The sequence below is a fragment of the Sus scrofa genome, chromosome 4 (assembly GCF_000003025.6).
Source record: "Sus scrofa isolate TJ Tabasco breed Duroc chromosome 4, Sscrofa11.1, whole genome shotgun sequence".
In the NCBI taxonomy this organism is placed as follows: Eukaryota; Metazoa; Chordata; class Mammalia; order Artiodactyla; family Suidae; genus Sus; species Sus scrofa.
The window spans coordinates 109,764,870-109,791,840 of NC_010446.5; the positions used below are offsets into that span (position 1 = coordinate 109,764,870).

The following is a 26,971-nucleotide window of genomic DNA, read 5'->3' on the forward strand; positions in this document are numbered from 1 at the left end:
ATGCTGGATCTTTAACCTGCTAAGCCACCAGGGGACCCCTTTTATTACTATTATCATCCCATCCTTCCAATCCTCTCTGCTTTAAAATATTTACTGATTCCCTGTAGAGAAAAACCCTAAAGTGAAAGCCTGGTTTTAGCTCCAAAATGCCATACCCTCTCACTCTCTGTTTGCCTTTGTACAAGTTTTGCCACCAGCTACAATCCCAATGGCTTGCCATTCTCCACCAGGCACAGCCTCACTTTCACAATCTGACTCACCAAGAGCCTCTGGAAAATCTCCCCCAGCATTAAGTCATTCTCTCGTCTGGAATGTCTTCTAACTTTTAACTGAGCACTATATAGGCTGACATGTCAATCTTTTCCATTAGTCTGCAAGATCTTCAAGATGGATGATGTTGTATTCCCCAAAACTCAGCATCAATTTTGGAACCAAATTAATCTGGTCCAGATCTCAGTTATCTTATAAAACAATAGTTGGTCCTATTTAAAATGTGTAGGTTTTACCCTTAGATGTAAATGTCTAACAGTCTTTCTACATTTTAGATGTTAAAACAATGTGAATAAAGAAGAAACACTACCCCTCATACAGACAGCAAAAATAATAATAAACCCAAGCTCTGCTACTTGTTACTATATCTAAAGTTACTCAACCTCTCTGAATCCCAATTTCCCCCTCTGTAAAATGAGGATACCACCAACCTACCTCACAGCTATACTGTGAGGATTAAATGAAAATATACTTGTACCAAGCAAAAGACCCCTCATACACAGTAGCTGCTAATTTCCTTTCTTCTTTCTACATCAAAAAGCAAGATTAGGAGTTCCCGTCGTGGCGCAGTGGTTAACGAATTCGACTAGGAACCTTGAGATTGCAGGTTCGATCCCCGGTCTTGCTCAGTGGGTTCAGGATCTAGCACTGCCGTGAGCTCTGGTGTAGGCCGCAAACGCGTTGCTGTGGCTCTGGCGTAGGCTGGCAGCTACAGCTCTGATTAGACCCCTAGCCTGGGAACCTCCATATGCCGAGGGAGCGGCTCAAGAAATGGCAAAAAGACAAAAAAGACAAAAAAAAAAAAAAAAAGCAAGATTAAAAAAATAACACATTTTCGAGGAATCACAGTCATCGATCTCCCTTTCCTTTTGGAGCAATAACTGTTCTCAAAAGACTTCACCTAGGGCAATTAGATTCTTTCTTCCTATGAAAGCAAACTACACATCTTAAGCAGGACCAACTAAAGAACTCCAAGTTGAATTCTGATTTACACAGGCTTTGTGACTCTTAAGCAACAGAGCAGTTCTTCATCTTACTCAATGCCAAGAGCCCCTCTAAACCTGGGTGGTATGGATCTGAATACCTAGACTATAGAAAGCTAAAGACTTCGTAACCAACGTATTCATTGTATTAACAATTAACTTACCATGTTCCTGTTCATTCATTCCTTCCCTTGAACAATAAGATGTCAACACATTTCTAAGTAACCACAACTAGAAATACTATCCCAGACATACATAGGGTTTCAAGAAAAGCAAAATAGTACACTGCTACTCTATCTCCTTCCCTCTTAAGATATCCCATAAGACAAAGAGAAAACAAATAGTAGCCTTAGGATATTATGTAAGTATGTGTTTGGAGAAGTAGAACAGTAAATAATTTTATTTCAAAATCTAATATATCCTAGTCATTGAGGTAGGCGTATTTTATGTTTAATCTCCACGACCTTTAAAAGCATATACTATGATGCCTGTTTTACAAATGAATAAACTTAAGGTCAAAGAGATTAAACACCCAATATGTAGTGGTATCACAATTCAAATACAAACTGACACAAACCCCTATGCTTTCTCCTTGGGACAACCCTGGCTTCTTGGCAGTATCACAAGACTACAAAGCTTATTTTATTAAAAGCAGTTATGTTATAATAAATTTGTTCTAACTCAAATTGGCATAAAACTTTAATATCTAGATTGAAAAAGGATGCAAAATAGCTAAGAACCAAAACAAACAAACAAATTACAGCCACAAACAGATCTGCTACAATGCAGTAACAATGTAGCTGTTAAAGATAACAAATTTTAGGTCCTCCAATATTCACCAACCTTGACCCAAGGCTGCACGCCTAAGTACAGAACACTTTTAATTCCTTAATAGTAAGATATTAGTTGAAATGTTTATAAACTGTAAGCCTTGAAATATCTACAAATACATGTACTCAGTAGAGCCATATAATTTGAACGTAAAAGTCCAGTATATACTTTCTTCTCAGCTATTTATTGAGTTACTTAAAACTAATAAGATTACCAGAGGTTCCCACTATGGCACAGCAGAAACAAATCTGACTAGTATTCATGAGGACGCCGGTTCAATCCCTGGCTTCACTCAGTTGGTCAGGGATCCGGTGGTGCCGTGAGCTGTGGTGTAGATCGCAGATGCGGCTGGGATCCCGCGTTGCTTTGGCTGCGGCGTAGGCCAGCAGCTGTAGCTCTGATTCAACCCCTAGCCTGGGAACTTTCATATACTGCAGGTGTGGCTCTAAAAAGCAAAAAAACCAAAAACGGAAACCAGTAAGATATCATTTCTTACTGGTCTTAGAAAATGCCATACCATCACTGTAAAAGAAGGAATTTTCTATATACATTGCTCATAAAATGCTATTTCTGGTACTAAAACTCTATCTTACAGTACTTTTAAGTTTTTAAAGTTATTTTCCCACCTATTACCTCATTAGCATCCTGTCACTCCTGCAAGGAAAATAGATACGTATTATTATTATTCCTATTTTATACCTAAAGAATAAAAGCAAATTAAGACCAAGTTATTGTCTAAAGCTACAAAGCTAGAAGTTCCCACTGTGGCTCAGTGGGTTAAGAACCCAACTAGTATCTATGAGGATATGGGTTCAATCCCTGGCCTTGCTCAGTGGGTTAAGGATCTGGTGTTACTGTGAGCTATGGTGTAGCTCACAGATGTGCCTTGGATCCCGTGTTGCTGTGGCTGAGGTATAGGCCATAAGCTGTAGCTCTAATTTGACCCCTGGCCTGTGAACTTCCAAATGCCGCAAGCGCGCCCCCCACCCTTAAAAAACCCCAATAACAACAAAACAAATAAAGTTACAAAGCTAGTCCTCAACAGAGCCAACTCTGAAAACTAAATAACAATGCTGATTAGATCATGGCTCCTGGCTTTTCTTCTTTAATGATTCTCTAAGAATTTAAAATTAATAAAAGCAACAATTATACTTAAATGGACTAAAATAATTTGTGATTGTTTTTCAAATAATCTAGGTATATTAACATATGTGATGCTATGCTTACTAAAAACTAGCTCCTTAGTAAATAAACTTGCCTAATTGTAAAATTAGCTTTTTCCACACAAGAAAAAAAACACATTATGTATCATTTGATTTTAGATGTAATTTTTTTTTTTTTTTTTTTTTGCTTTTTAGGGCCACACCTGCAGTATATGGAAATTTCCTGGCTAGGGGTCAAATAAGAGCTACAGCTGCTGGCCTACGACACAGCCACAGCAACTTGGGACCTAAGCCACATCTGTGACCTACATCACAGCTCACAGCAACACCAGATCCTCAACCCACTGAGTAAAGCCAGGGATTGAACCCACGTCCTCATGGATACTAGTCAGGTCTATCACCGCTGAGCCACAATAAAACTTCCTAGATGTAATTTTTAAGAGAGAAATAATGCATACTTGGACAGTGGTTTCTCTGAAGACCTCAATATAAAACAAAAGCCCAATACTTTTTAAAAACCTTGAGTGTTTCTCTTAAAATAGAACCAACTTGCATGAGGATTTATGTCTATATATCTGCCTCATCTGGTCACTCATTTACCACAAACAACCACCTAAATGTGTCACATTTATCACCCACAGGTCCTAACATATACACACAAATGAAAAAAAAACAAAAGCCCTTGGAATCATCTTTTTAACTAAATCAGTTTAAAATTCATACTTTATTTCTATGAGAGGGAGGCTGGCATTACCTAGGGCCACTAAGAAAAATAAGACATTTATTAAAAAAAAAAAAAGAATCTATTCTCTGGTACATTTCAACAGACACTAATAAATATAATCTACTTCAATCCAAAATGATGATCAATAACAACCTAGTGACGTGGTTTCAGGGGTGCAGAGAATAAGACAAGGTGACCAATTACCTGGCTTTCCTGGAAATCAGGGAGTTCTAGGACCTGAAACCACCAGTTGGCCCCCCTTACTAAAGAGTAGAAAACACTAGATGACTAGATGTCTGGATACTTAACAGCACTCAGATAAAAACTAAACTGTTTTCCAGTCAACTTTCCCCAAAATCACAAATTCAATTGATTTTTTACCCCTTTCAAGCTCCAGTGAGCAAACAGAAACCAAGAGGACAGACATTAGTACTTAAGGGAGGCATACATTTTTAACGAGAAGCCACTTTCAGGCATTAACAGACCAGGGACTTGTGAAGTGAAATTTTTAGAATGAATTCACTTTCCCTATTGAAAAATTTCCAACTTTCACTTTTATACCATTTTTACAAAACGGATGACTTGGGCCAAAATAAAGATGTCCCACTCTTTGGCTGGCCTCAACCAACATCAATGTTCTTTCAGCAAGGAAAAGAGAAGTCTGTCCCTTCAGAATAATGTCAGGACCAAGGAAATGATAGGTAAGTTTTAAAAAACAAGAGCTAATATTGCCTTCCTTCAATATCCCAGAGCTAGTCAGAGTTTAGTATAAATTATTTACATACACCAACCTGTAGATCAGAGTTTACCTCACTTGACTAAAGTATGTCAAGCCAAATGCCCAGCTATGCAGTAGAGTCCTCTGAGGCCACAGTAATAAGATGACTCAGCCACTGGCAGGTGTCTTAGGTTCTATGAATAATGGGTGTCTGCCTGGATGAGAACACATGTATATGCCCAACAGACAACCTCATCCTGCTTGGCTAAGAGAGAAGAGAAGCTAAAAAACTGGTCAGTAGTACAGTAAATTTTTTTTTTTTTTTTTTGCCTTTTGGCTGCCCCAAGACACATGGAGGTCCCCGGCCAAGGATCAGATCTGAGCCACAGCTGCGACCTACACCGCAGCTTCAGCAACGCCAGATCCTTACTGTGGTGGACTGGGGATCAAACCTGCATCCTGGCACTGCAGAGACGTCACCAATCCTGTTGTGTCACAGCAGGAACTCCCAGTAATTGTTTTATGACAGAAAGAACCATACTTTGCTCCATGGAAGAGACTTATAAATCATGTAGACTTTTAAAACGTCCTCTGTACATATTTTATATTCCAATTTTCACTTACCAGAAAAGTATAATAGAGTAAGATCTAAAAGGAAAAAAACCAATTTTATCACCTCCAAATTAGATATAACCCAAAGTGAGAATTATTATACTGAGTTCTCTGCTTCAAGAAATGTGAAGTCAGAGTCACAAGAAAAATAAATCCATATTTAAACCCTCCTCTTACATTTAATGACTTGATGTCAATTTCCACATAAGCAAAAATCAGTAGTTCGTATTTGAGCTTCAGATCACTAATGTATATATCCTTATGTGAAAACAAACACCAAGCCATAGTTAATAAGATACGGGTTTATAAATATGGAGTTTAAAAGAAACTTACCCTTTCCCTTTGTGCAGCTCTGACTTCCAACCCAGTTTCTATAGAAACAGGAGGACAAGTGCCAGTGCCAGAAGTCTGCCAATTAGAACTCATCTTTTAGGTGCTGAATAATAAAGCCATATCCCAAAGTCGGCTATGGGTTTTTGATTGTCAGTAGTTCCTAAAAAGAAACCCAGGAGGAAAAAAAGACATTTAACCAACGACTATACTTAGAAGTACTCTCTCCTTTAAACTTGGCTATTAAAAAAAAAAAAAAGGAGGCGGTAGATCCAATCCCATGTGTTAAAAATTTTCTTTTAAATCAGAGCTTTAGACATTTCTAAGCTTTAGGAGCAGCAAATAGAAGAAAAGGTGTCACTGAAGGTTCAAAATATTTTTAAACTAATACATACTGAAGAAAAACCACTCACTCATGTATCACAGAAATAAAGTATTTTCAACCACCAAACCTCAAACTTCGGATGAATTCATCCTGTTCACAGAATGAATTCAGTAAGATCCTAACACTGAAGAGGATAAACTTCATAAACGAAATTTGTCTGGAGAAATAAATGATATAGGTAAGTTGTCACACACACAAAAAAATCCTCTCATGTCTCAGGAGAAATCCATAAATCATAAGAAAAGTCTTCTAGAGACACTGACATTGCTGTGCTTGATAAAAATTCCTCCAAAACACATGCTACTTAAAAAATGTAGAAGTTCCCGTTGCGGCTCAGCAGTTAACAAACCCAAACAGAATGAGGACTCAGTTCAATACCTGGGTTAAGATCCGGTGTTGCCATGAGCTATGGTATAAGTAAAAATACAGCTCAGATCCAGCATTGCTGTGGCTGTGGTGTAGGCCAGCGGCTACAACTCCAATTCGACCCCTAGCCTGGGAACCTCCATATGCCATGGGTGCAGCCCTAAAAAGACAAAAAAAAAAAAAAAAAAAAAGTAAAAATTATGAGATGTGACAATAATCTGGCTGCAATTTTTCATTTGATATTGACATGGTTGCCTGGTGAATATACTTTAGAATCTTTTAAAAGATCTAAATCTCATAAAAATGTATGCATTAAAAATATCATTTCTGTATCGAAACTGCTATCATGCAATTTATAGTATTCTCTGAACATTCACACTGGTTTATTCCCTTAAATACATATGAATCTTAGTATTCATTATTTGTTAAACTTTAATATAAATTAATTATTGCTGTGAGGAAAATCAGTTTATTAATAAAGTTACTATCATACTACAATTAAAAAGCAAAGGCAATTAGGAGCCACTCCTCAATCCTGTTCATATCCATCCCCCTCCATAGAAAGCTCTGAACCTACCTCTACCAAATTTTCTAAATTATGGGGCACCTATCAGCACAGTGTCTCAAATGTCCTTACCTGTATCTACAAAAAATAACATTTTCTATCTCACAATTAATAGAGTGGACTAGAACAGAATAGGAGGTAGAGAAAAAAATCTAAGTGTAACAAAGTAAGAACCAACTAACTAGGACTGACAACAGTAACCCTTCCCTCACCTTGGTGGCAGAGACATCTGGTAATTTTCTGGTCACCAGAAGCTCACTACCTACAACCTCTCTTGTTCCTACTTTTCTTGTTGAAAATATTTAAATGCTTTGAAGTAAATCTCACCTGACTAATGCACAAATCAGAGAATCTTACACATGAGGGATAATAATCTAACCACCCATTTTTACTACACAGAATTTTTATGTATCTACATCTTAAGCAGTGCTTCTCAAACTTTCCAAGACAGAGGAATCATTGGACATCTCATTCTAGTCAGTGGGTCTAGGTGAGGCCCTGAAATTCTATACTTCTTAACAAGTTTCTGTGTGATGCTAATACTACTAGTCAGAGGACCACACTTTCACAGCAAAAATTCTGGAAGACTAAGTTACTGTACTAAACCCAAATTATACTCTGAAAGGTTTTGGTTTTTCATTTCCAAAAAGAGTTTAAGAGGTTGACTATGTGTTGGTCAGGATGTTTAATATTTCTGTTTCTAGAGTAGTGGTTCTCCATGCTGGCTAAAGATCAGAATCATCCGTATACTTAAAATACTGGGGCTTGGCAGAGCCCCACTGTACCTACATCAATGTAAATAAATCTCCAAGAGAGTCCCAGCTATTGACAAGAAGAAGTTCCTCAATTGATTCTACATAGCCAGGTTTGAGACCTCTGCTACAAAAATGTGGAAAAATTCTAAGGAACGTAATTTATTGAAGTGTTTCTCTACAAAAGAATACACACAAACAAGATGCTTATCTTGAGGGCAAGGTAAAACTATTGACAGTCAATTTCATATGCTAAAATAAAAATTTTATGAAACAATTTTCCCAAGATGCTTTCAAATATGTAATAAAAACACATATTATGGAGTTCCCTTGTGGCTGAGCAGGTGAAGGACCTGACATTGTCACCACTGTGGCTCTGGTTACAGATGTGGCACACGTTCCATCCCTGGGCAGAGAACTTCCACATGCCACAGGCACAGCCAAAAAAAAAAAAAAAATATATATATATATATAATATATTTATGTGTGTGTATATATATATATATACACACATATATGTATGTATGTATATGGTATCTCAAAGTGTTGATTTCACCTGTAATAACAGTTCTACCCTGGACATAGACGCAATCACAAACTTACGCATGAAAGTTTTTCATTAAGCCCCTTTCTTGGGTAAAAGGAAATCTGCTGGCCACCTGAGAAAGGTCATAGACCAATAGCACTAAAAACTGTATACATACATGCATATGGTTTGCATGGGATGATCGCCATTCCACCAAAAAAATCCTCTAAATTGATCTCTTAGTATGGAAGTTTGGTTTGATATCACCAGAAAAATCACATTATAAAATATAGAAGGAATGATCAGGATGTTACAGCAGCAACTATATGTGACTACGGTATAAACCGTCATGACAGCTTGTTGAAAGCAGAAAGAATAAAAAATGACATGTTGAGGAAATGAGGATATACACGGAGGAAGAGCTCAGGGTGGCCAACAATTATGAGCCCAAAGAAGAACTAAAATCTCTGTTACAGTATTTAAATAAAAGAACCCCACTCATCTCGAGCAAGAACATATTCAGTCTTCAGAGAATCTGACATGCTAATTTATCTTTGAGGGAAATATTATCTTTGACTTGCAAATAGTCAAAAGATTTCCTGTTTTGAATTACTTATACTACATTTTGTCTTCAATTTGTGTAGCTAAGTAACTTTTCAAATATTAGGGCGCCTATTATATACTAGGCATTATTCTAGATCTTGGGAATAAGAAAGCTGAAGGACATTATTGGTTATTTTCCTAGACACATGGTCAAATCTTGATCAAATTCACTTCGCCTCCCTTGCTTAAAACTTCCAAAGACTTTCCACAACGTTCAGCTTTGAATACGGTCTAAACCCTCTGTCCTAGACAAAAAGGCTCTTAATTTACTACCTCCCTTCTTTAATCAGAATTTAAGTTCCATGAGAAATAAGAAATATCTTTTTTCTTCACCAATATACTCCCAAGAGCTAGAATACTGCTTGGTATATAACGGGTACCTAAATATTTGAAGAATTAAATAATTAGCTACACCGACTGAAGACAAACCCAGGACTGATAATTCAAAATAGGAAACTTCTGAACACACATACTCAATTCTAGAACCACTTCCAACTTTAAGATAGACTTCAATCACGTTATTTTTCAGATTAACTGAAAACTCAAGGTTATTTCAATCAGTTCCTGGCTGTGTACCCCTTAGCCACAAAATAAACTTTTCTGGCATCCCTTTAGCATTTATTTCATAAACTAAACAGTAGGCCTTCTTCGTCATTATAAGGTAAAATTAAATACTGAGCTAGACTGAACTGCTGGGAGAAATAATTACATGACTATAAAACTACTACTTAAGTGACAATTTTATAGGCTAAACTCCATGGCATTTGCAGTTTCATTCTGCTTGTTTCTTCAAAGGCTTTGAATGTACCTTCTGGAAACGCCTCCTCTCAGCTTCGGAATCTGGCTCTCCTACCTGAGCCTCTTTTCCAGCACCATCCGCCATTCCCATGCCTTAAATATGACATTATCCCAAGTTTATACGTCAACACTCTACTCTCTGTGGGCGTCAACACATGGCTACTGACCAGAGGCTACGTCAGGATGACCTGAGGAGCTTGTAAAAAGAACAAAGACTCTTGGGCCATGCTGGCCTTTACAAATCCCAAAATTTTCTGGGATTGGAGCCAAGGGCCTGTATATTTCCTAAGAACCCCAAATGCTCATACACGCATTTGAAATCCACTGTCCAGACATTTTCTCAAGTTTGCAGCTTTAATGCCTCCTGAAAAACACAAAGTAGGACAGTACAGTGTCCAAAAGCCCTGGTTAGAACAAAAGCTTGGTTAGAACCCTGGCTCTATCATTCACCTAGCTGTCAGATCATGGTCTGTGGTGAAACCTGGATAAAACCTGTGTCTAGGTCTTGGCGGAATGTTTGGCCTGAGGTGTTTAATAGCTGATTGCTATTAATACCACTCTTTACATCAGCATGCCTCAACTGACTATCCATCCTCACTCCCCACCTGGCTGAAACCAGCCTGCCTTTCAGGACGCCCTCAGGACCCAACCATACAACTAGTTTAGGCTCAGTCTTCATCTTTTTCATCTATCAACAAGTTGCTCTATTATTATGTATGCTTGTCGGCCTGACATCTCAATCCTAACCTCCTTCCACCATTCCACATCCTTCTCCAACAAATTATTTTGCAAAAGCCTTTCTTGATCATTCCAGCTTAATTTATTCATATATTCCTTCATATAACCATATCACCCATAAAAATTTACTAGCAATAATCAAACATTGCCCTGTGACATCTCTCCCATAGTTGTCTGTGAACTTTTCCTGATATTTAACTATTCACTTGTTTATACCTAATTTCCCCAGTTAGTGTATAAATTGCTGACAGGGGTAGAGACTATTTGATACTTTATATGCTCAGCATCTTAGTTCTTAACATATAGCCAGCATTCAATTTGTACAGGAACCCTACCTGAATGCTTACTATCTCAGCATTTGGGTATAGAAGCTTGTTAAGTAATCTTACCATCAAAATCTCTTTATGGCTACTTCTTTTTTTTTTTGGTCTTTTTGCCTTTTCTAGGGCCACACCCGAGGCATATGGAGGTTCCCAGGCTAGGGGTCTAATCAGAGCTATAGCCGCCAGCCTACACCACAGCCACAGCAACGCAGGATCCAAAACACATCTGCGCCCTACACCACAGCTCACGACAACGCCGGATCCTTAACCCATGAGCAAGGCCAGGGATCGAACCTGCAACCTCATGGTTCCTAGTCGGATTCGTTAACCACTGAGCCACATGGAGAGCTCCTATGGCTACTTCTTAGTAACAATCTTATCTGAGGTTTGAAGGAATTTTGTTATTCAATAAAATCCTCTGCTAAGAATTTATAACTAGATTGTAAGTGAAGTTTTTAAGGAAAAGGGTTTTTAACCAGGAAAAGCTTAAAGAGAGCAAACTGGAATGGACCGCTTTTCCTATTGCAAAAAGAAAAACAGATGCTGTACCAGCCACCATAAAAACTAAATTTATTGCCTCAGATAAACAGCTTGTAAATAATAATATGACTTAAGCTACGGAAGGGGTAATTTATAAAATCTAGGTTTACTAAAGCAAGGTAATCCCCATTTTCAATTTTAATACAACCAGACTTTTCAAAATGGGCACAAATCAAATCAGGGGTGTTCTTAGTACTATTCCCTTTATAGTAGGACCCTAAATTTAGATCATACGAAAGACACTGGGAAACCACACAGGTAATTCAAAAGGGCAGTTTCCAATTTATAAAGCCAGAACCCTAGATCTAACACTCAACCCAGTTAATATTTTTTTCTTCATGGTGTAGCTGGAAATAAAATGATTTCATGAGTAGTTTCCAAAAAACCATCATTCTGTGTACCTTCCCACTTTACATGACACGGTCTCATACACAAGTACAAATGTCCTGCCTGCAACATTTTTTCCTGTTCTTGAGATGAAGCCCAAGACCAAAGAAAGATATCCAACAGGTAGAACTACATAGAGAACATAACATCATCTTCCTCAAACTGCTATAGTTATTTCAAATATTTTTCCTCTACTTGCAAAACTACTTAATGAGTTTTCCATTTGGACTAGTCAGAGAAAGCAAATACACTGAAAAATAACATTCCCAACAGGTATAAACTGTTTAAAGAAATGTACATGAGAGATCACTTGGCAAAGCTTTAAATGTTAAGCAACTCATAAAAACTCTTGTAAATGACATCTGGAGAACCTGAAAAATCACTGTATTTCACTTTTCCCCTTTGGTAAGAGACAAAAAATAAAAATTTCATAAAAAAGAAAAATTATCTTCAAAATTTTTGTTCCCATTTAAAATAAAGCAAGGAAACCTAAGTTGTAAAATACATTAAAAAGTTGTGCTTGTGGTAAATAAACTGCCTCGGCCTCACACTCGATTAACATCAGAGGGAGGGCCCGGAGGGCACAGAAGGCAGGTGGGACTCAACAGACAATGAAAATGGTTAAGAGCTGGGTTTTTCTCAACAGTGCCCATTCACTTCCCCAAAGATTGCTGCAGCTACCTCACTTTATAATTAATTCAATCTCCTTGGGGAAAAAGAGAAAAAACAAAAAACAACTAACCATTCCGACTTAGAGGTTTAGAAATCAGTGCTTATAATAAGCAACATTTATACCAGTTAAGTTTTTCCAGCACCATTAAATCATCACTAAATGTAAAGACCATGGTTAACAGAAAAGGTCAAAATTTCATTAGGTCCAAATCCAAAACCAGGGTTTTAATACTTTGGCTCCCACATTAGAAGAATTTTTTTCAAATGTTTAAAGAAATCTTCAAACTTAAAAAAAAAAAACCCCTAAAATTAAAATAGAACAAAAGTTCTGGCCTGCAACTTTAACAAAACACTTGGTGAGAGGCGGAAGCTAGTAACAGCAGCAGAGCACCAGAGCAACATCCCCGAAAACATTAAAAGCCCTCACCCTATAAATTATAATGCAATTTTGACCTCTCGAAACCCTCTTACCTGTTTACAAGAGTTTACACAGCTGTTTGCCACTGGAACACCACCTTGCAGAGTATAAGCGTGGCATCCTTTGTTGATAATCACCTGTTGCCTAAGTAATCATCATCCCGCATGGAGACAGACAGCACTAGGTAGGGCTCTTCCATCCGAGGTTAAAATTCAAAACAAGCCCAACAAGCCTGCATTTCAAGGTGGTCTTCGTCTGCAACTAGTTAAGTTTAAAACTGGCAAACAACAATGGTGTCTGAAGCCAATGGTGCAGCACTGCTGGCTTCCTCTTGAACTCCAGCGTTGTCACTGTGCACCGAAGTCTCCTGCTGCAAACAGGGGAGTTGTTCTCCTGTCCTGGAAACAGCCTCCAAAGCTCAGGAGCCCCTGTACAGGATAATGCAGGAACTAAAGGCAAACACTTTTTCCTCCTTAAGGATGCCTCCATTTCTCCTCACAATCTGTCCTACCAACCGAAGTGACTGGGCCTGAGTGTACGTTCGTACCTATGAAACCGTCACGGTGCATGCACATCCAAGGCATGTGGAACCACAGGTCAAGTAAGGCACAGATACCGAGTAACGGTTCTAATTACAAACGCTAGCTCTCAGGAACTCTTCATCCATTCAGAACTAAACCCATCACTGCATAACTCGGGTGAGAAGCCCCTGGAGACGGAGGAGCTCCTCAAATGTGTCAGGAAAGGCTTTATTAACATCACCATTAACATTTAAAAAGCAAGCGGAGCATTTCTCCTTCTTTTGGCAATTTGGTGCAAATGTTAAGTGCAAGATAAAGCAATTTCACACTTTTCTTCAAATTAAAAATGAAACTAAGGCCAAACGTGATGGGTGAACAAAATAAATCAAAACTTAAATTTCAGCAACTCCGGCTCTTCAAACCAGCAAAGCCCCCGACTCGTGCACTGTGGTGAGGCTTACGGTGCTTGCCCCGGCTTCTTGTGTGCCAGCAAACAGCACCATTTCCTCATCAAGTTGAGGACTGAGAAGCAAATGATCCCCTTCACTGCAAACAAAGGGGGGTCACAGTAACACTAGTGATCCTTCAGAATCGACACACTGTGATAGTCAACACGATGGTCTCCCTGCTTCTTGCTCAAGACAGACAAGATCTGAGCAGCAGCAAGAACCCCCTCAGCTGCAAACAAAGGGGTCAAAGGTTTGCCGTCAATTCACTTCCAGGCAGAAAAACATTTTCCTCAAAAGAAACAATTTATTTAGAATAAAACAAAAGCAGCTCAACTGTGAGCGCATGTTTGAGTGACAGCTACTTTTAAGCTGTGTGAGCCATAAAAAGGGTTTTTCTTTACTTTTCCAGAAATCTTGTGTACACAGCACAAAGCAAGGTCATTTTTTTTTCCACTTAAAACACCGGCATTGGCATCACAATAGCAGATACACAACTTTAAGCTGCCATTTTAGTAAAATGCACAAATACTAAACAGATTAGCTTTCTTCCATCAAGAGGCCCATGTAAACTCCACATAAGCCACAACTTCTCTTCAAAAAGGTCCATTAGAGCTTTGAATTCCACATCTTCATCCGTTGTTCACCAGTTTTGCTTGCAGGGGGGAAAAAAAGGTTATTCAGTACAAATGTTTACAATATTAAAAATATATCTATTTCCCCTATGCCATTATAGATGAACATACATTAACAAGACCTTCCTGGATAGTCCACCTTGACTTCAAAAAGCACCAATAATACCCACTGGCACAAACCTTGAAATGAATTTACTGTATGAATAGACAACAAGTAGAACAATAGGGTGGATTTTTTTTTTTTTAAAGACTGCAATTGAAGTGAGAATTACAGGACTGAAAATATCCTTTGTACTCATGTAACTGAGTAAAACACGTCAAAAAAATTCAGAAAAAAAAAGCAAATTTATAATCCATTTATAATCAATATATTCTAAATATAACTTTAAAAAATGAAACTATAAAAAGGTGGAGTTTAGTCAAACTTTTACCCCTTCTAGTTTCACTCTGTAATTTATATGGAGCAATATAGACCTACTCCGTTATTGTAGAAAGGGGTCAAGATACAAAGCCGTTTAAAAATCCACCTTCATCTGTGTTACCAAAGACAGCAGCTGTTATTTTCTTTTAAGAAGACACTCATACAAACAATTACTAAACAGCCAAAAAACACTGTAGGACTTTTACTTTCCAACTGTTTAAATCAAACATATAAAACTCTTCATTAAGCTAGACAGTTCACCATGGTTACCTGAAATCATTTTCTCCCTTTAGGCACATCACTATAACCAGAATGTTAACAGGATCAGCTCCACTTTTCTTGTTCTCATAACTAACTCCTATCTCCAAACCAAACACTGTGGCAGAGACAGAAAAAAAAAAAAAAAAAATGTCCAGAAACTCTCTCCAAAAATGTTTCACAAAAAAGGTCATTAAGGCCCTCTTCTCAAGAGGATCTCCTAGTTCTGTTACCAGAGTTTTTGGTGAATGGGTCCTATATGGACCCAAACTGCAGTTCAAGCTGTACCTGCATGATGAGCAATTTCACCATCTGAAGAAAGTGGATTTAAAATTGAAAAGGCAAAAATGACAAAAAATTGTCAGTGAAAACCTGCTCAGAAGTTTTTAAATAAATCAAAACAAGTGTTTGATTCTGAAAGCAACACATTCTCTACTTTTACTACTGTTCCTCAAATGATCCAATTGAGTTAAGAAGGGCCAAAGTATATTACCTTCAAAATGTGACAAAAGCTTTTACCAACCAGAGGATGGACATTTTAAGGCATAATCCTTAAAGGGAAAACTTTATCTACTTTCAGTTGAGAGTCAAAACATACATCCTAAACCAAGAATTTAAATTTTTGAGTGGAAAATTCCTTATAGGAATCCCAGTTACAACCAACAAAATACAAAAAAATTGACTAGTAGCTGAATGATTCATTTTCGTAAACTTTGAAGTTGTGATCTAAAAATCTTAATTAGCTTGATGGGTTTTTTTTTTTAAACAGTAATACCTAATAGGTCATTTAATGATATACTGAAGTAATGCTTTCCATTCATTTGAACTGAGTTCCAGAAAATTAAAAAAAATCAATTAAACAAATATATTTTTTAAAGTAAAAGTAAAAGAAACAATTGGTTGTTACAAAGAACATCCAATGTTGAGATTATGAAATTCTGGCTAATGAGAATTAGAACTAGATAGCTTTAGACTTTTGCTTGCGTTCCACTCTGAAGTTTTAAGAAGATAGTTTACCAATATCATGAACCTGCACAAACAGAATGGGCAACACAAATCAGAGATTCATCTGAGTGGTGGCACTCTGTCGGTAAGCACCAAATTAAACATAATTAGTTATAATACATACATTTAGAAATGGTATCAAGCCATTGTTTCAAAAACACTGAAGCACAAATTGCCCAGATCTACAAAAGCCGCGATGTCAGATAAAGATTTAAACAAACATAGAGCAAAAACCACAGTACTCTACTCTTAAGGTAAGCTGTCACATCAACTTAAAAAAACAGAATGGAGGGAGGGAGGGAGGGAGGAAGAAAAAAATAAAAGAAACAGGGAAAAGCCGCACACACTTCAGATTAGAGTAAAATTAGAGGTCATGGACTTCGCTCTCTAAAAGAGAAAAACCATTTGCCCCGCCATCTTATCAAAGATATTCAAAAGTTAATGGTTAGTGAAATTATTTAAACTGGAAAAATGTATCCAGCCACAAATTGTACTTTGACCCTCTGTATGCACAGACTGCACATTTGCATTAGTTTCTGAACAGGTGTCTACTCCATATTAGCATGTCAAGCAGAGCCTTTTAAAAGCAAATAGGACCAAAAGTCTTAATTGTAGGATTTCAGGTATTTTCCCTACAGGCACACCAAAGACCTGTGTGTTCATAGCCTAGTATCTTTCTTCCCTCAAAATGGCTAGTTTTTCCAGTTTAAAAACAAAAAAACCACAAAACCTTCCAAACTTAAAAAGAAAATTTAGAAACGCATAGTGAAAACCAAAAAGGATGACACAGTGTGATGAGGCTTTCATGCTGACATGCATTAGACACCTGTCATAACGAACAATTAAAAATTACACGACATTTCCCTGGGTTATTATTGGTGCTATTTCAAAACCATCAGCTTTGATAACAGAAAGAAAACAGTTGGGTTCTGCCAGGCTTTCAATAAGTCACACAGAAGAGAAACATGACCATGATCCAAAGGTCCTCAAGGTTCTAATCATAATTAAGTATCATGGGCCTTAGCTCAAGTCCTTAGCATTTAAATCGTTGAGGGAAAAGACTTACAAATGACCTGAGAAACTAGGAGTTCGGGCACAGGGTAGACTTAAAAAAAAAAAAAAGACAAGAAAATCACTCACTACTGTTAAGCAGCAAAAGCCCTTGTTAAGAACCAGAAATTGATATACTCTTCAGTTTTGGAAAAAATTGTGAAGGTAGGCTAAATTATTTTGTATTAATTCCAGGTGTCTGGGAAAATAAAACACTAAAAAGGGCTTTCCTTAACTGACCTTTCAATACTCTGTGGTTAGACACAAGTGAAAACATTAAACACAAAATTTCAGAGATACTGAAAACATTTTCAATAATGTAATGTCATCGCTACTAGTTTAAATACGAAAATAAAAATACGAGCGAAATTTTAAAAGAGCACGTCAAAGGCATTTCACGATGACTTTAAAAAATTCTGCAATCCAGATACGGCTGATTAATGCCCACTGAAACAAAAGATGACTTATGAGCCTGCAGACAACTTTTCTTTCTATTATTAAAATCAGAAATTTGAATGGATACAAAAATAAAAACTCATCTCCAGTGAAAAACGCGTTCTGAAATATGCACAATTAAATTAGAACTGTACTTGCCACACCGCTCTGAAAAAGTCAGTAAAACACTACCACACACCAATAACTGACCAAAGAATTCTGATTTTAAAAGCACCTACTCACTTCCTGCATACTAGTGTAAGCATAAGACATACGTGGTTTGTAACATACTCCTCAATTTTTACTGAACAGTTACAGCTACAAACCAAAAGTGCATATACGGGATACAGAACTCAAGAACTAGTGATAAAAAATGCTTATGTTAAAGCAAACTCTCTGGGAATAAACCATGTATTTTAAGAGAAATACTCAAATACCTGATTAAAATAATCACACTGCTATACAATTTACCAGCTGATACCTCTGAGATCCCTGCTCGAATTTCAGCCACATAAATAACATTTGTGATACATGAATTATTTACCTACATTCCAATCAAGCCAATTTTTAGGTTGTATATTATCATCTTTATATAGTCTGTGGGCTCTTTGTTTTCCAAATTCTGACTTCAGAGTTTTGGTTTTGTAACTTTGAGGATTTTTTTAAGCTCAAGGTTAAAAAAGAAACTGCAGAAAAAGAGGGGAAAAGTTACTCAAAAGAGTGGGAACTCCTAGTTAAAGTAAATCCATCTGCCTGCTACCTTTGGGGCATCCCTTTCACTTAAAATAAGAGCTAAACTCTCCTAAATTCTATTTTAAAGAGGTTTATAAAAATATAAAAAAGAAAAATGCTACAACTAAACAACTAATTAAAAAGAAAATTTCATCTGATGCTGTATCCCATTACACATCACAAAACAGGAACCATGTCAAAGCACTAAATACAAGTTACACATGGACTTTAAGACGCACCACGGACAATGATCATGACCAGGTAATCTTCTTCAGATTTGGCCAGTGCCTTGGCAGGGGAATCCAGGAACTGCTGGGAGAACTCACAGGGTGGGAAGGCGTGAAGGACCCCGGTGTTTTCCTTGTCTTTGTTGCCCCCCACAGGGAGGCTGATCACCCCAGCGGCCTGCTTTTGCTTTAAATAGGACACGAGGTTCCTAAGTGGCCTCTGAGTAGAGGTGGCAGTGTCTGACGTGGCCGAGGAAGAAGAGGACCTGCTATCAGAATTTCCAGGCACAGCCAGAAGAATAGCATAACCATTGGGCCCTGCTACTTTGATGCGGCGAGTGACTTCATCCAACTTGGGCTGGTCCAAACGAAGACGCTGAGTGATCTTGAGCTGGGCCACTTTGCCTCCCGTTGAGCCCTCCACAAGAAGACTACTAGCCACTTGGAGGTCACCCTGCAGCAGATGCATGTTGGAAGGAAAGTTGCTGTTCTTCAACAGAAGCATGCCCTGCCACGCCAAACAGAGTTTGGGAGAGGCTGCTGCTGCAGGGGCTGTCCCACCATCCTGTTTCTGGGAAGGGGACTTCAGCTTCGATGAAGCAGTGCTGGTGCTGGGGGCACTCCCATCAGACCGGTCTTCTTTTTTCAGAGGGCTTTTTCCCTCGGTGGAAGCTGTCGTCCGGTGCTTCCTATCCCGTTCAGCTGATGCAGAGTTTTTACGGTCTCGCTTGTCACCCTGGCTCTTCTCCAAACTACCTCGTCTGTCTCTGACTGGAGAGGGCCTTTCCAGGAGGAGAAGACGGGAAGATCGATCGTTGTCACTATTGTAGCGATCCCGGCTACTGCTCAGTTCTGGACTGCGGTCAGGAGAAGGCGCGCAGTGACGTTTTCGGGGGCGGTCATTCTCAGGGGACCTATCCAGATGCCGTCCCCCACTCTCCTCAGGCAGCCTTCGCTTCCTAGGCTGGTCTCTGCTGCTGGGCAGATCTCGCTCACCTCTGTCCCGGTCCAACGACCAGCCGTCCCGCCTGCGATCCAGGCTGTCCAGTGGCTCATAAGCAGGCACAGCAGTAGCTGCAGTCCGAGTGCTGCGTTCACGGACGGGGGGCGGGGGCGGCACCCAGTCAGAGTCAGGATAAAGGTCCCGATCACGATCTCTGTATAGTAAGGGTGGTGTCCTATCCCGAGCACCCCTCAAAGGATCAGGTGCCCGATGTCCAAAAGCATCTGTCACCAGTTCATAATGAGTTAAGGGCAGAGGCTGCAGATACTGCTGCTGGTAACGATGTTCTGTGTCAGCAAAGTCTACTCTAAGGCGACGATCTGGGCCACCAAGTGGGAAGCCCCGCATATGCGTCCAGGCGGCATGAGCTGCATCCAGGCTTTCGTATTGGATGTATGCCCAACTGTCACCTTTGCGGTAGTCGATGGTACGTATGGTGCCAAATCGGTCAAATTCCCTTGCCAGGGCAGCAAGAGGCACCCAAGGACCCAGGCCACCTACCCAGAGGCGAGTGGTGGGTGTAGCTTTGCCATAACCAATTTTGATAGGATTCCGAATTATAATTTTGCCAGACATTGCTAGTTTGGCCCGGTGAGACATGTCTAGGTTCTCAAATTTGAGAAAGCCATAGGTGCTGGTCTGGCCCCGAGAAGGCCTCTTGATGTCTACTTCTGTGATGACTCCAAAACGGTCAAAAGCCCTTCTTAGGTCACTCTCTGTCACAGTGATGTCTAGGTTGCCCAAGAAAAGCGTCCGGTTAGCTCGCTGATCATCCTCGGGCGAGATCTCATCCACATCTCTGAAAGGAGCAGCACCTGCTCCAGCTCCCACCCTTGGCTCCAGACTGTAGGCTGGCCGCACTCTCTCATAGAATGGATAGTCTCGCTCTCTCTCCAGCTCTCGGGGCAACGGTGGCGGAGGAGGAGGGGGCAGGCGGCCAAGAGCCAACTGCTGCAACCGGTAGTCTCTGTATCCCAAGGCTGCGCCACCAGGAGAAAGTGATCTCTGGCCTCCACCACCTCCCCCAGGGGGGTGCCGGTGACCACCCACAGAGGACCCGACCACGCTGGCTGATGGAGGATAAGAATCTTTGTCTAAAGGGGAGCGGCTGCGGCGCCGGCTCACATACACAGCTTCTATCTTCAGGGGCCGGTCATAGAGCACCAGGCGGCCTCTGGCATGCTTGGCCGCCCGCGCGTCCTCTGGCCGCCGGAAGTTCACAAAGGCTACTCGCTCATCCCCGCTGCCAGAACCCGAGAGATGGCTGATTTTGACACTTACATCACCGAAGCGTTTGAACTCATGAAACAGTCCGTCCTCCACCGCCTCGTCACTCAGCTGGGACCCCAACTCGCTTATCTTCAGCGTCTTGTATTCCCCGCCGTCCCCGCCGCCAGGAGCTGAAGAGGCGGCCCCAGAGGAACGTGATTCCCCGCCTCCACCCCGGGAGCTGCTGCGCGACTCGCCCCCGCCCGAGGAATTTTTGGTGCTTGGGGAGCTGTAACTATGCAAGCGGCTACTGGAGCTGCCCCCACCGGTCTCGTACTCGCGGCTACCACCTCGGCTGCTGGACTTGTCCAGATGAAGGCTGCGCCGCGACCCGCCGCCGCTGTCGGTCTTTCCGCTGCTGCTCCCATTGCTGCCACCAGAGCCCCCCAACTTCTTGCTCCGCTCCCCGCGGGAAGTCGAGTCCTCACCACCACGCGAACGTTTGGGCTTGACTGGGGAGCGCTCTTTTCCCTTCATTGTCGCGGGTCGCCGGAGGTCTTCTCCGCGGAGCTGATTAACCCGCCGCCCCGCGCTCGTTTCACACAGCGGAACCGCACGCCGCCATCTTGGACTCCGCCGCGGCAAAGGGTCCCGCCCCGCAGTCTTCATTGGTCAATTAGCTCCTCTCTTCTACAGTCTCATTGGGAAAACTATTTGTCTGTCTTTACATCTCCCCGCGCTCCGGGAAGGCGCCCGCCCGACCACTGTTATTGGGTTCCCAACGCCCTAGTCAGAGTACCTCATTGGTTACATTCGTTGTCCATCTTAACGGTTCCTCGCGCCAGACTGTAGCTCCGCCCCTCGCACTCTACGGTCACCTGACCCGAAGTCTGGAGGCGTTGATTGGACAAAAAGTCTGCCCTGTAACGGTACTTCTTGCGCGGTGAAAGCAGAGATCCCACCTCCTCATCCCTTTCATTGGTTTGTGATCCCGTCCTTTAACCTACTATTTGGGAAGTCGGGCCATATGTTCTAGCGTTTTTTTCTGAGAGGCCGGCTCACAGCGATCTCGCGAGAGAGAGAAAGCTCCCTCTTTCGACCCCCTTCTTTTACTTCTCCGGCGGCTGAAAGAGGTTTAAATCTGATTGGATGTTGATGAGGACGTTGATAGGCTGAAATAACTGTCCATCATTCGCTTAAAGGGGTAGGCCCATTTACTGAGGAGGCTGCCTGAAGGCGAAAGGGTAGAATTCGCGCTTGCTCCGCGACGTCACTTAGACGTCGCGAGGTGGTGACCCTGAGCCAGCTCCTCCTTCTTGTGCTCTCGGCGTTCTCTCCAACATTTGTTTGGTTCTGTGGCCAACCTGGTTGAGCTTTGACCCTCGGAGTTCAAAACGTCAGAACTCACTACTTCCTGCCTGTGTGGGACAAGGAGCTGGGCATGTCCTGCGGCTGTCGGGGCCTACGAGTCCCTCAGAAAGCTGTGCCGGGGCGCCGAAGAGTCACGAGTCACCATCTTAGCCCCTTGGGCCTCCGCGCCTACGGCCGGAAAAAGCTCCACCCCCTGTGAGCGAGAAAGCGCCGCCTAGGCCGGGAGTTCACAGTTCAAGAGGTCCCGGGTCACACTAAGGCCCGGGGCGGGGCGGGAGGGGACGGCGGCCGAGCGCAGCCTCTTGGGGTCCTGCGGCTGGGACGCAGCGGAGCTGAGATGCAGCCCTAGCTTGGGCGCGCTGACCCTTCTCGGCGCTGCGCGTTTCCGCCCGCGCGCCCCGGGGCAACGCAGGAGAGTCACTGAGGCGCCCAGTTTCACCGCCCGCGGGCGGGGCGGAGACGGTCGAGCCGAGGCGGACAGGTCTGGGCTTCCTGTTTTATGTTGTAAAGTCACGTGGGTTTTGGATTTTGTTGTCCCATGATATAACTACGATTAATCGAGTGAAATTTACGCTCCATGAAGATGTGTCGCGTATTTTCTGTGGCTTTTTGTACCTCCCTCCATTCCCAGTTAGTCTGTATACTAGAACTTAGTAGAACGGCCACCTTGCTATCTCGCTCTAAATCCATCTCTTTGGGTTCTCTGAATCATTAACCGCTTTAAACCCCAACTTTCCAGAGACCTTTATTGTGTCGGACAGCAAAGCGCTTGTGTGAGGTGCTGGTAATATCTAGAGGAAAACAGTTACAGCCTCTGTCCAGCTGCCCACGCCTGGCGAAAGGAGGTTGTGCTGAGTTCATCCTAAGGGTTAGGGTTTTCTCCCCGGTACCCTCTGGGCAGAGGATGATCCTCTCAACTACACCTCCTAGGAGCCAGTCTGTAGTAGAGAATGTGAGAGGTTTTTTTAAACAGGGCCCTTTTCAAGGTTACAAATTGCCCCAAACTTAAACTTGAAACTTAGAAGATGAGGGTCTGCCACCTGTTTAGCCCTGTCTTAGCCATTCTTCTCTTTATTCAGTAACCTTGATGAAAGTGAAAATGTTTTATTTCTTGATTAGATCAACAAAGCTTGACAAAAGCCCGCTATGTACAAGCATAAAAATCTATAACAGTGTTGGGTGTAGACATAACTCATTTTATTAAAACTAGCCATTAAAATAGCTTCATAAGGCATAGTACAGTGTGTGTAATATGCTGCGATTGTGGTTTTTTAAATGATATACTTGTATACTGTATGTTTTAAAACATATATTCATGAAACTCAATTGAGAATACTTAGGAAATTGTTACTAAGTGCTTGCTGTGGAAGGGAGAGTTGAGGGTCTGGCTGGTAGAAAGACTACCTTTATGCAGTATTAAAAGAAAACTGTTGTTTTACTATGTGTATGCTATTGTTTAATTTTTTTCAAATAGCAATTATTTTTAGCTTTCCTTAAAAAACTTTATGGAAAAACTAAAAAGTATACAAAAACAGAATACTGTAAAGAACTCTGTTGTACCCAACACCCAATTTCAATAATTTTCAAAGCACGTCAATCTCATTTCATCTACACTCTTTCCACTTTTTCTTCTCTTCATTATTTTTTTCCAGGCTCATCTGGTACATTTTCTGCCCCAGACATGGAATCAGTTATTTCTCCAAGGAGTTCTAGTTTCTTTTAGTGGGAAATGATACTTAGAGATAAAAATCTGGATGCCAGGGTATAAAAAGAGAAGTAAAGACAACACGTTATTCAAAAGAAAAAGCTTTATATAGTTAGGGGGTTTTCATCTGTTTCAAGGTTCTATTAACACAACACAAATTTAAAGTTAAGCCACTTTAACTAGTGTTATAGCCAATCCAAATAAATTAAGCTCCCAGGTGATTATTTTTGACCTAAATTGACTTGCTTAGATGACTCACTGGTCAAAAAAAAGACCAAATAAGTTTAGTTTCCTAAGCCTCACGATATAGACTGAGGGAGCATGAAAGTTGAAGGAGAAATTCAGGGAGCCTATACTGGTATGTGTGGCAGTGGCCAGGGCTCTGCTAGGCTTAGTGGCTTGCCATTCAAAATACCAGAAAGCTTGATGGAAGCTATTGCCCACATGTGGCTGCAGCAGGAAGGCTTAGCTAAGCGGGGGTGGGGGGGGGGTGACAGCCTATCTCGTATCAAGAGGACTGGTAAATTAATGGGTAGACAGAAATAGCCTGGATTCCATTATCTCTTTTGATAACTAGAGTCAAAACATAATTGTGTGTGTGTGCACACGTACAAGTGTCCACGACAGAAGTGAAAAATGACATGGTATGTTGATCCAAGCTATAGTTAAAATAAGTGATTTGTTTTCATTTTCTTTGTGTTCTTTAAAGTATGAAGTGCCTTAGTGAGGGTGTATCAGCCTATGTTCACACATGTGCTTTAGAGAGGGCTGAAAGAGGATAAAAGTGACCCATGGTTTAGAAAGCCAAGACTGAGCACTTTTTCTAGTGTTGGTGATGGAGCTGTTGAGGTCCCGTCCAGGCTTTCATCTGGTCTTGTGATCTCTGGCCAGATTTGCGAGGGTAACTGGCCCGGTGAAGAGGATCTTTCAGCGGTCAGGAAAACACAGATTCCCTGAGCATCAGAGCAGCATGTTGATCTCTCCTTTCAATGCCTTGTCAGAAACCAAAAAATAGTGTTGAGGAAAGTAGCCATTGCCTATTCTGACCTCAATGCTGACCCCTTGGAGCCTTGGAGCTGTACAACTCAAACGCCCTAGAGGAAACAGCCCAGGCGGAGAGCAAACATAGCTAAGCTGTCTAAATGAAGTGCTTTCTCCGTCTCCTATAAAATCAGTTTTAGATTAAAAAGGAAAAGCAAAATAAAAGTTATGCACATGAAAGAAAGTTGTGCAATTAAAAGGTATCAGTGTTTTCAATCAAATGTGCTCTTTCCACCCCTTCCTTCCTATGTTTTATTATTTGTGTATTCTCAATACACACAGAGACAGTTATGATTACAATATGAAATTTGTCCTGGGCGCTGAAAGCCATTTGATTTCCTGGCAGATGCAAAAAAAAAAAAACCCTGAAGCTGGGGATTTAAAAAACAATTCTCCCGCTCATAGTAGTAGATTAAAATTTTCTGTTTCATTTTCTTGCAAAGTGAGTGGTCTCCTGACTGTAATGCTTGTTTTGTTTGCAGAATACGTCTCTTTTACCCATAGACATATATGCAATAGCTAAAATAGCAAACAATCACTTAGAACACAGTTTGCATCCTAAAGTCATTTATTTGTGGTTTGTGGGGGTTTTTTTTTAAAAAAAAGCTTTATTAAGATATAATTTATATACCATAAAGTTTACCCATTTAGAGCTTACAATTCATTGGTTTTTAGTATACTTAAAGAGCTGTGCGTGTGGCTCATCCTGCAGCACTGTTACAGAAAGCCTCTGCTATAATTTCTCCTAGGTGACTAAGCCCTAATATAATTATCTCTTTCATTTATTTAGACATTTTATAGGGCAGTAGTTAAGAGCATGAACTCTAGAACCAGCTAGCCTGGATTAAATCCCAGCTCTGCTGTGGGTCTCAAAAGAGTTACTGTTAATCCCTCTGAGCCTTTATTTTCTCATCTATAAAATGGGAACAATCATAGAACCTCTTTACTGGGAGGATTAAAAGGGTTAAAATATATGGTTGGCATCCTCAGAGTCAACCAACCATGGGTCATCTGACTGTACAAGGAGCTTAGAAGAGTGCCTGGCACATGGTAAGCATATATTGCTATCACTAGTATATTTTCTCTTTGAACTTAAGTACGTAGAATTGAATTAATCACAATCCTTAGTTCATGACACACAATCATCAGTGGTTCATCTATGGGCCTTTAAACTTTTCACTTAGTCAAGAACATAATGAATACCCATGAACCTATCATTCAATCCAACAAGTAGAAAGTTACCAATAATCTGCATCTACCTAAATGTTCCTCCCTTATCCACTGCCTACCCTCATAGATAGCAACTATCCTGAACCTGGTATTTAGCAATCCCTTGTTTTGTTTTAAAAACTTAAAAAAATTTTTAAGGAACTTTAAGGAATCCATATATGTGTATGCGTGCAAATGTGTGTTCACGCACATGCACATACATGCGCCTTAAATGTATGTTATTTTAGTTTTGCTCGTTTTGTAACTTCATACTAACTTGTAATCTGAGATTTGCATTTTTCACTCATTATGTTACTATGACTCTTTTTTATTATCAGAAGACTTTCAAGAAATGGATCATTTCCTTCTCTTTTGATGTTCTGAGATTGTTATGCTGCCATATGATCTAATACGGCTTTTCAAGTTCCAGCCATAAAATAACCATTCCAGTCACCCAGCGGGTGAAGATGGAACAACATGTCCTCCTCCTTTTAAGACACTTCCCAGAAGTGACTCACTAAAACTCCGCTTCTATCTCATTCACCAAAACATAGACCTGCAACCACACTTAGCAAGGAATGCTGGGGGGTATAATTCTGTATCTTACTTTAGCCCAACTAAAAATCAGGAGTCTTAAAAAGAAAAAAATTTATTGAAACTTCGTTCATTTACAATGTTGTGCCAATTTCTGCTGTACAGCAAAGTGACCCAGCTCTACATTCTTTTTCTTACATTATCTTCCATCATGGTCTCTTCCAGGAGATAGTTCCCTGTGCTATACAGTAGGACCTTATTTTTTAGCCATTCTAAATGTAATAGTTTGCATCCACTAATCCCAAACTCCCAGTCTATCTCACTCCCTCCCCCTTCCCCTTGGCAACCACAAGTCTGTTTTCTGCCTCTGTGAGTCTGTTTCTGTTCTGTAGATAGGTTCATTTGTGCCATATTTTAGATTCTACATGTAAGTGATATCATATGGTATTTGTTTTTCAGGGGTCT

At 40.6% G+C, this 26,971-nt stretch overlaps 1 protein-coding gene across 1 annotated transcript; it reads right to left on the bottom strand.

Annotated features, from left to right (window-relative positions):
* RBM15 (RNA binding motif protein 15) lies at positions 2,595–26,686 on the bottom strand. The gene is made up of 3 exons (XM_005663577.3): positions 18,447–26,686; positions 12,758–14,326; positions 2,595–5,794 (listed from the first exon to the last, which is right to left on the bottom strand). Exons 1-2 carry the CDS (start codon positions 21,313–21,315, stop codon positions 14,304–14,306), a joined length of 2,892 nt encoding a protein of 963 aa, XP_005663634.1. The 5' UTR covers positions 21,316–26,686; the 3' UTR covers positions 2,595–5,794; positions 12,758–14,303.

Bases quoted from the DNA above. Each gene is read 5' to 3' on its own strand.
- RBM15 (XM_005663577.3), bottom strand. From the start codon at position 21,315: ATGAAGACTGCGGGGCGGGACCCTTTGCCGCGGCGGAGTCCAAGATGG. The intron at 14,327-18,446 runs GTGCGTCTTAAA...CCCCCCTGCAAG, and splicing joins GGTCATGATCATTGTCCGTG to CAAAACTGGTGAACAACGGA.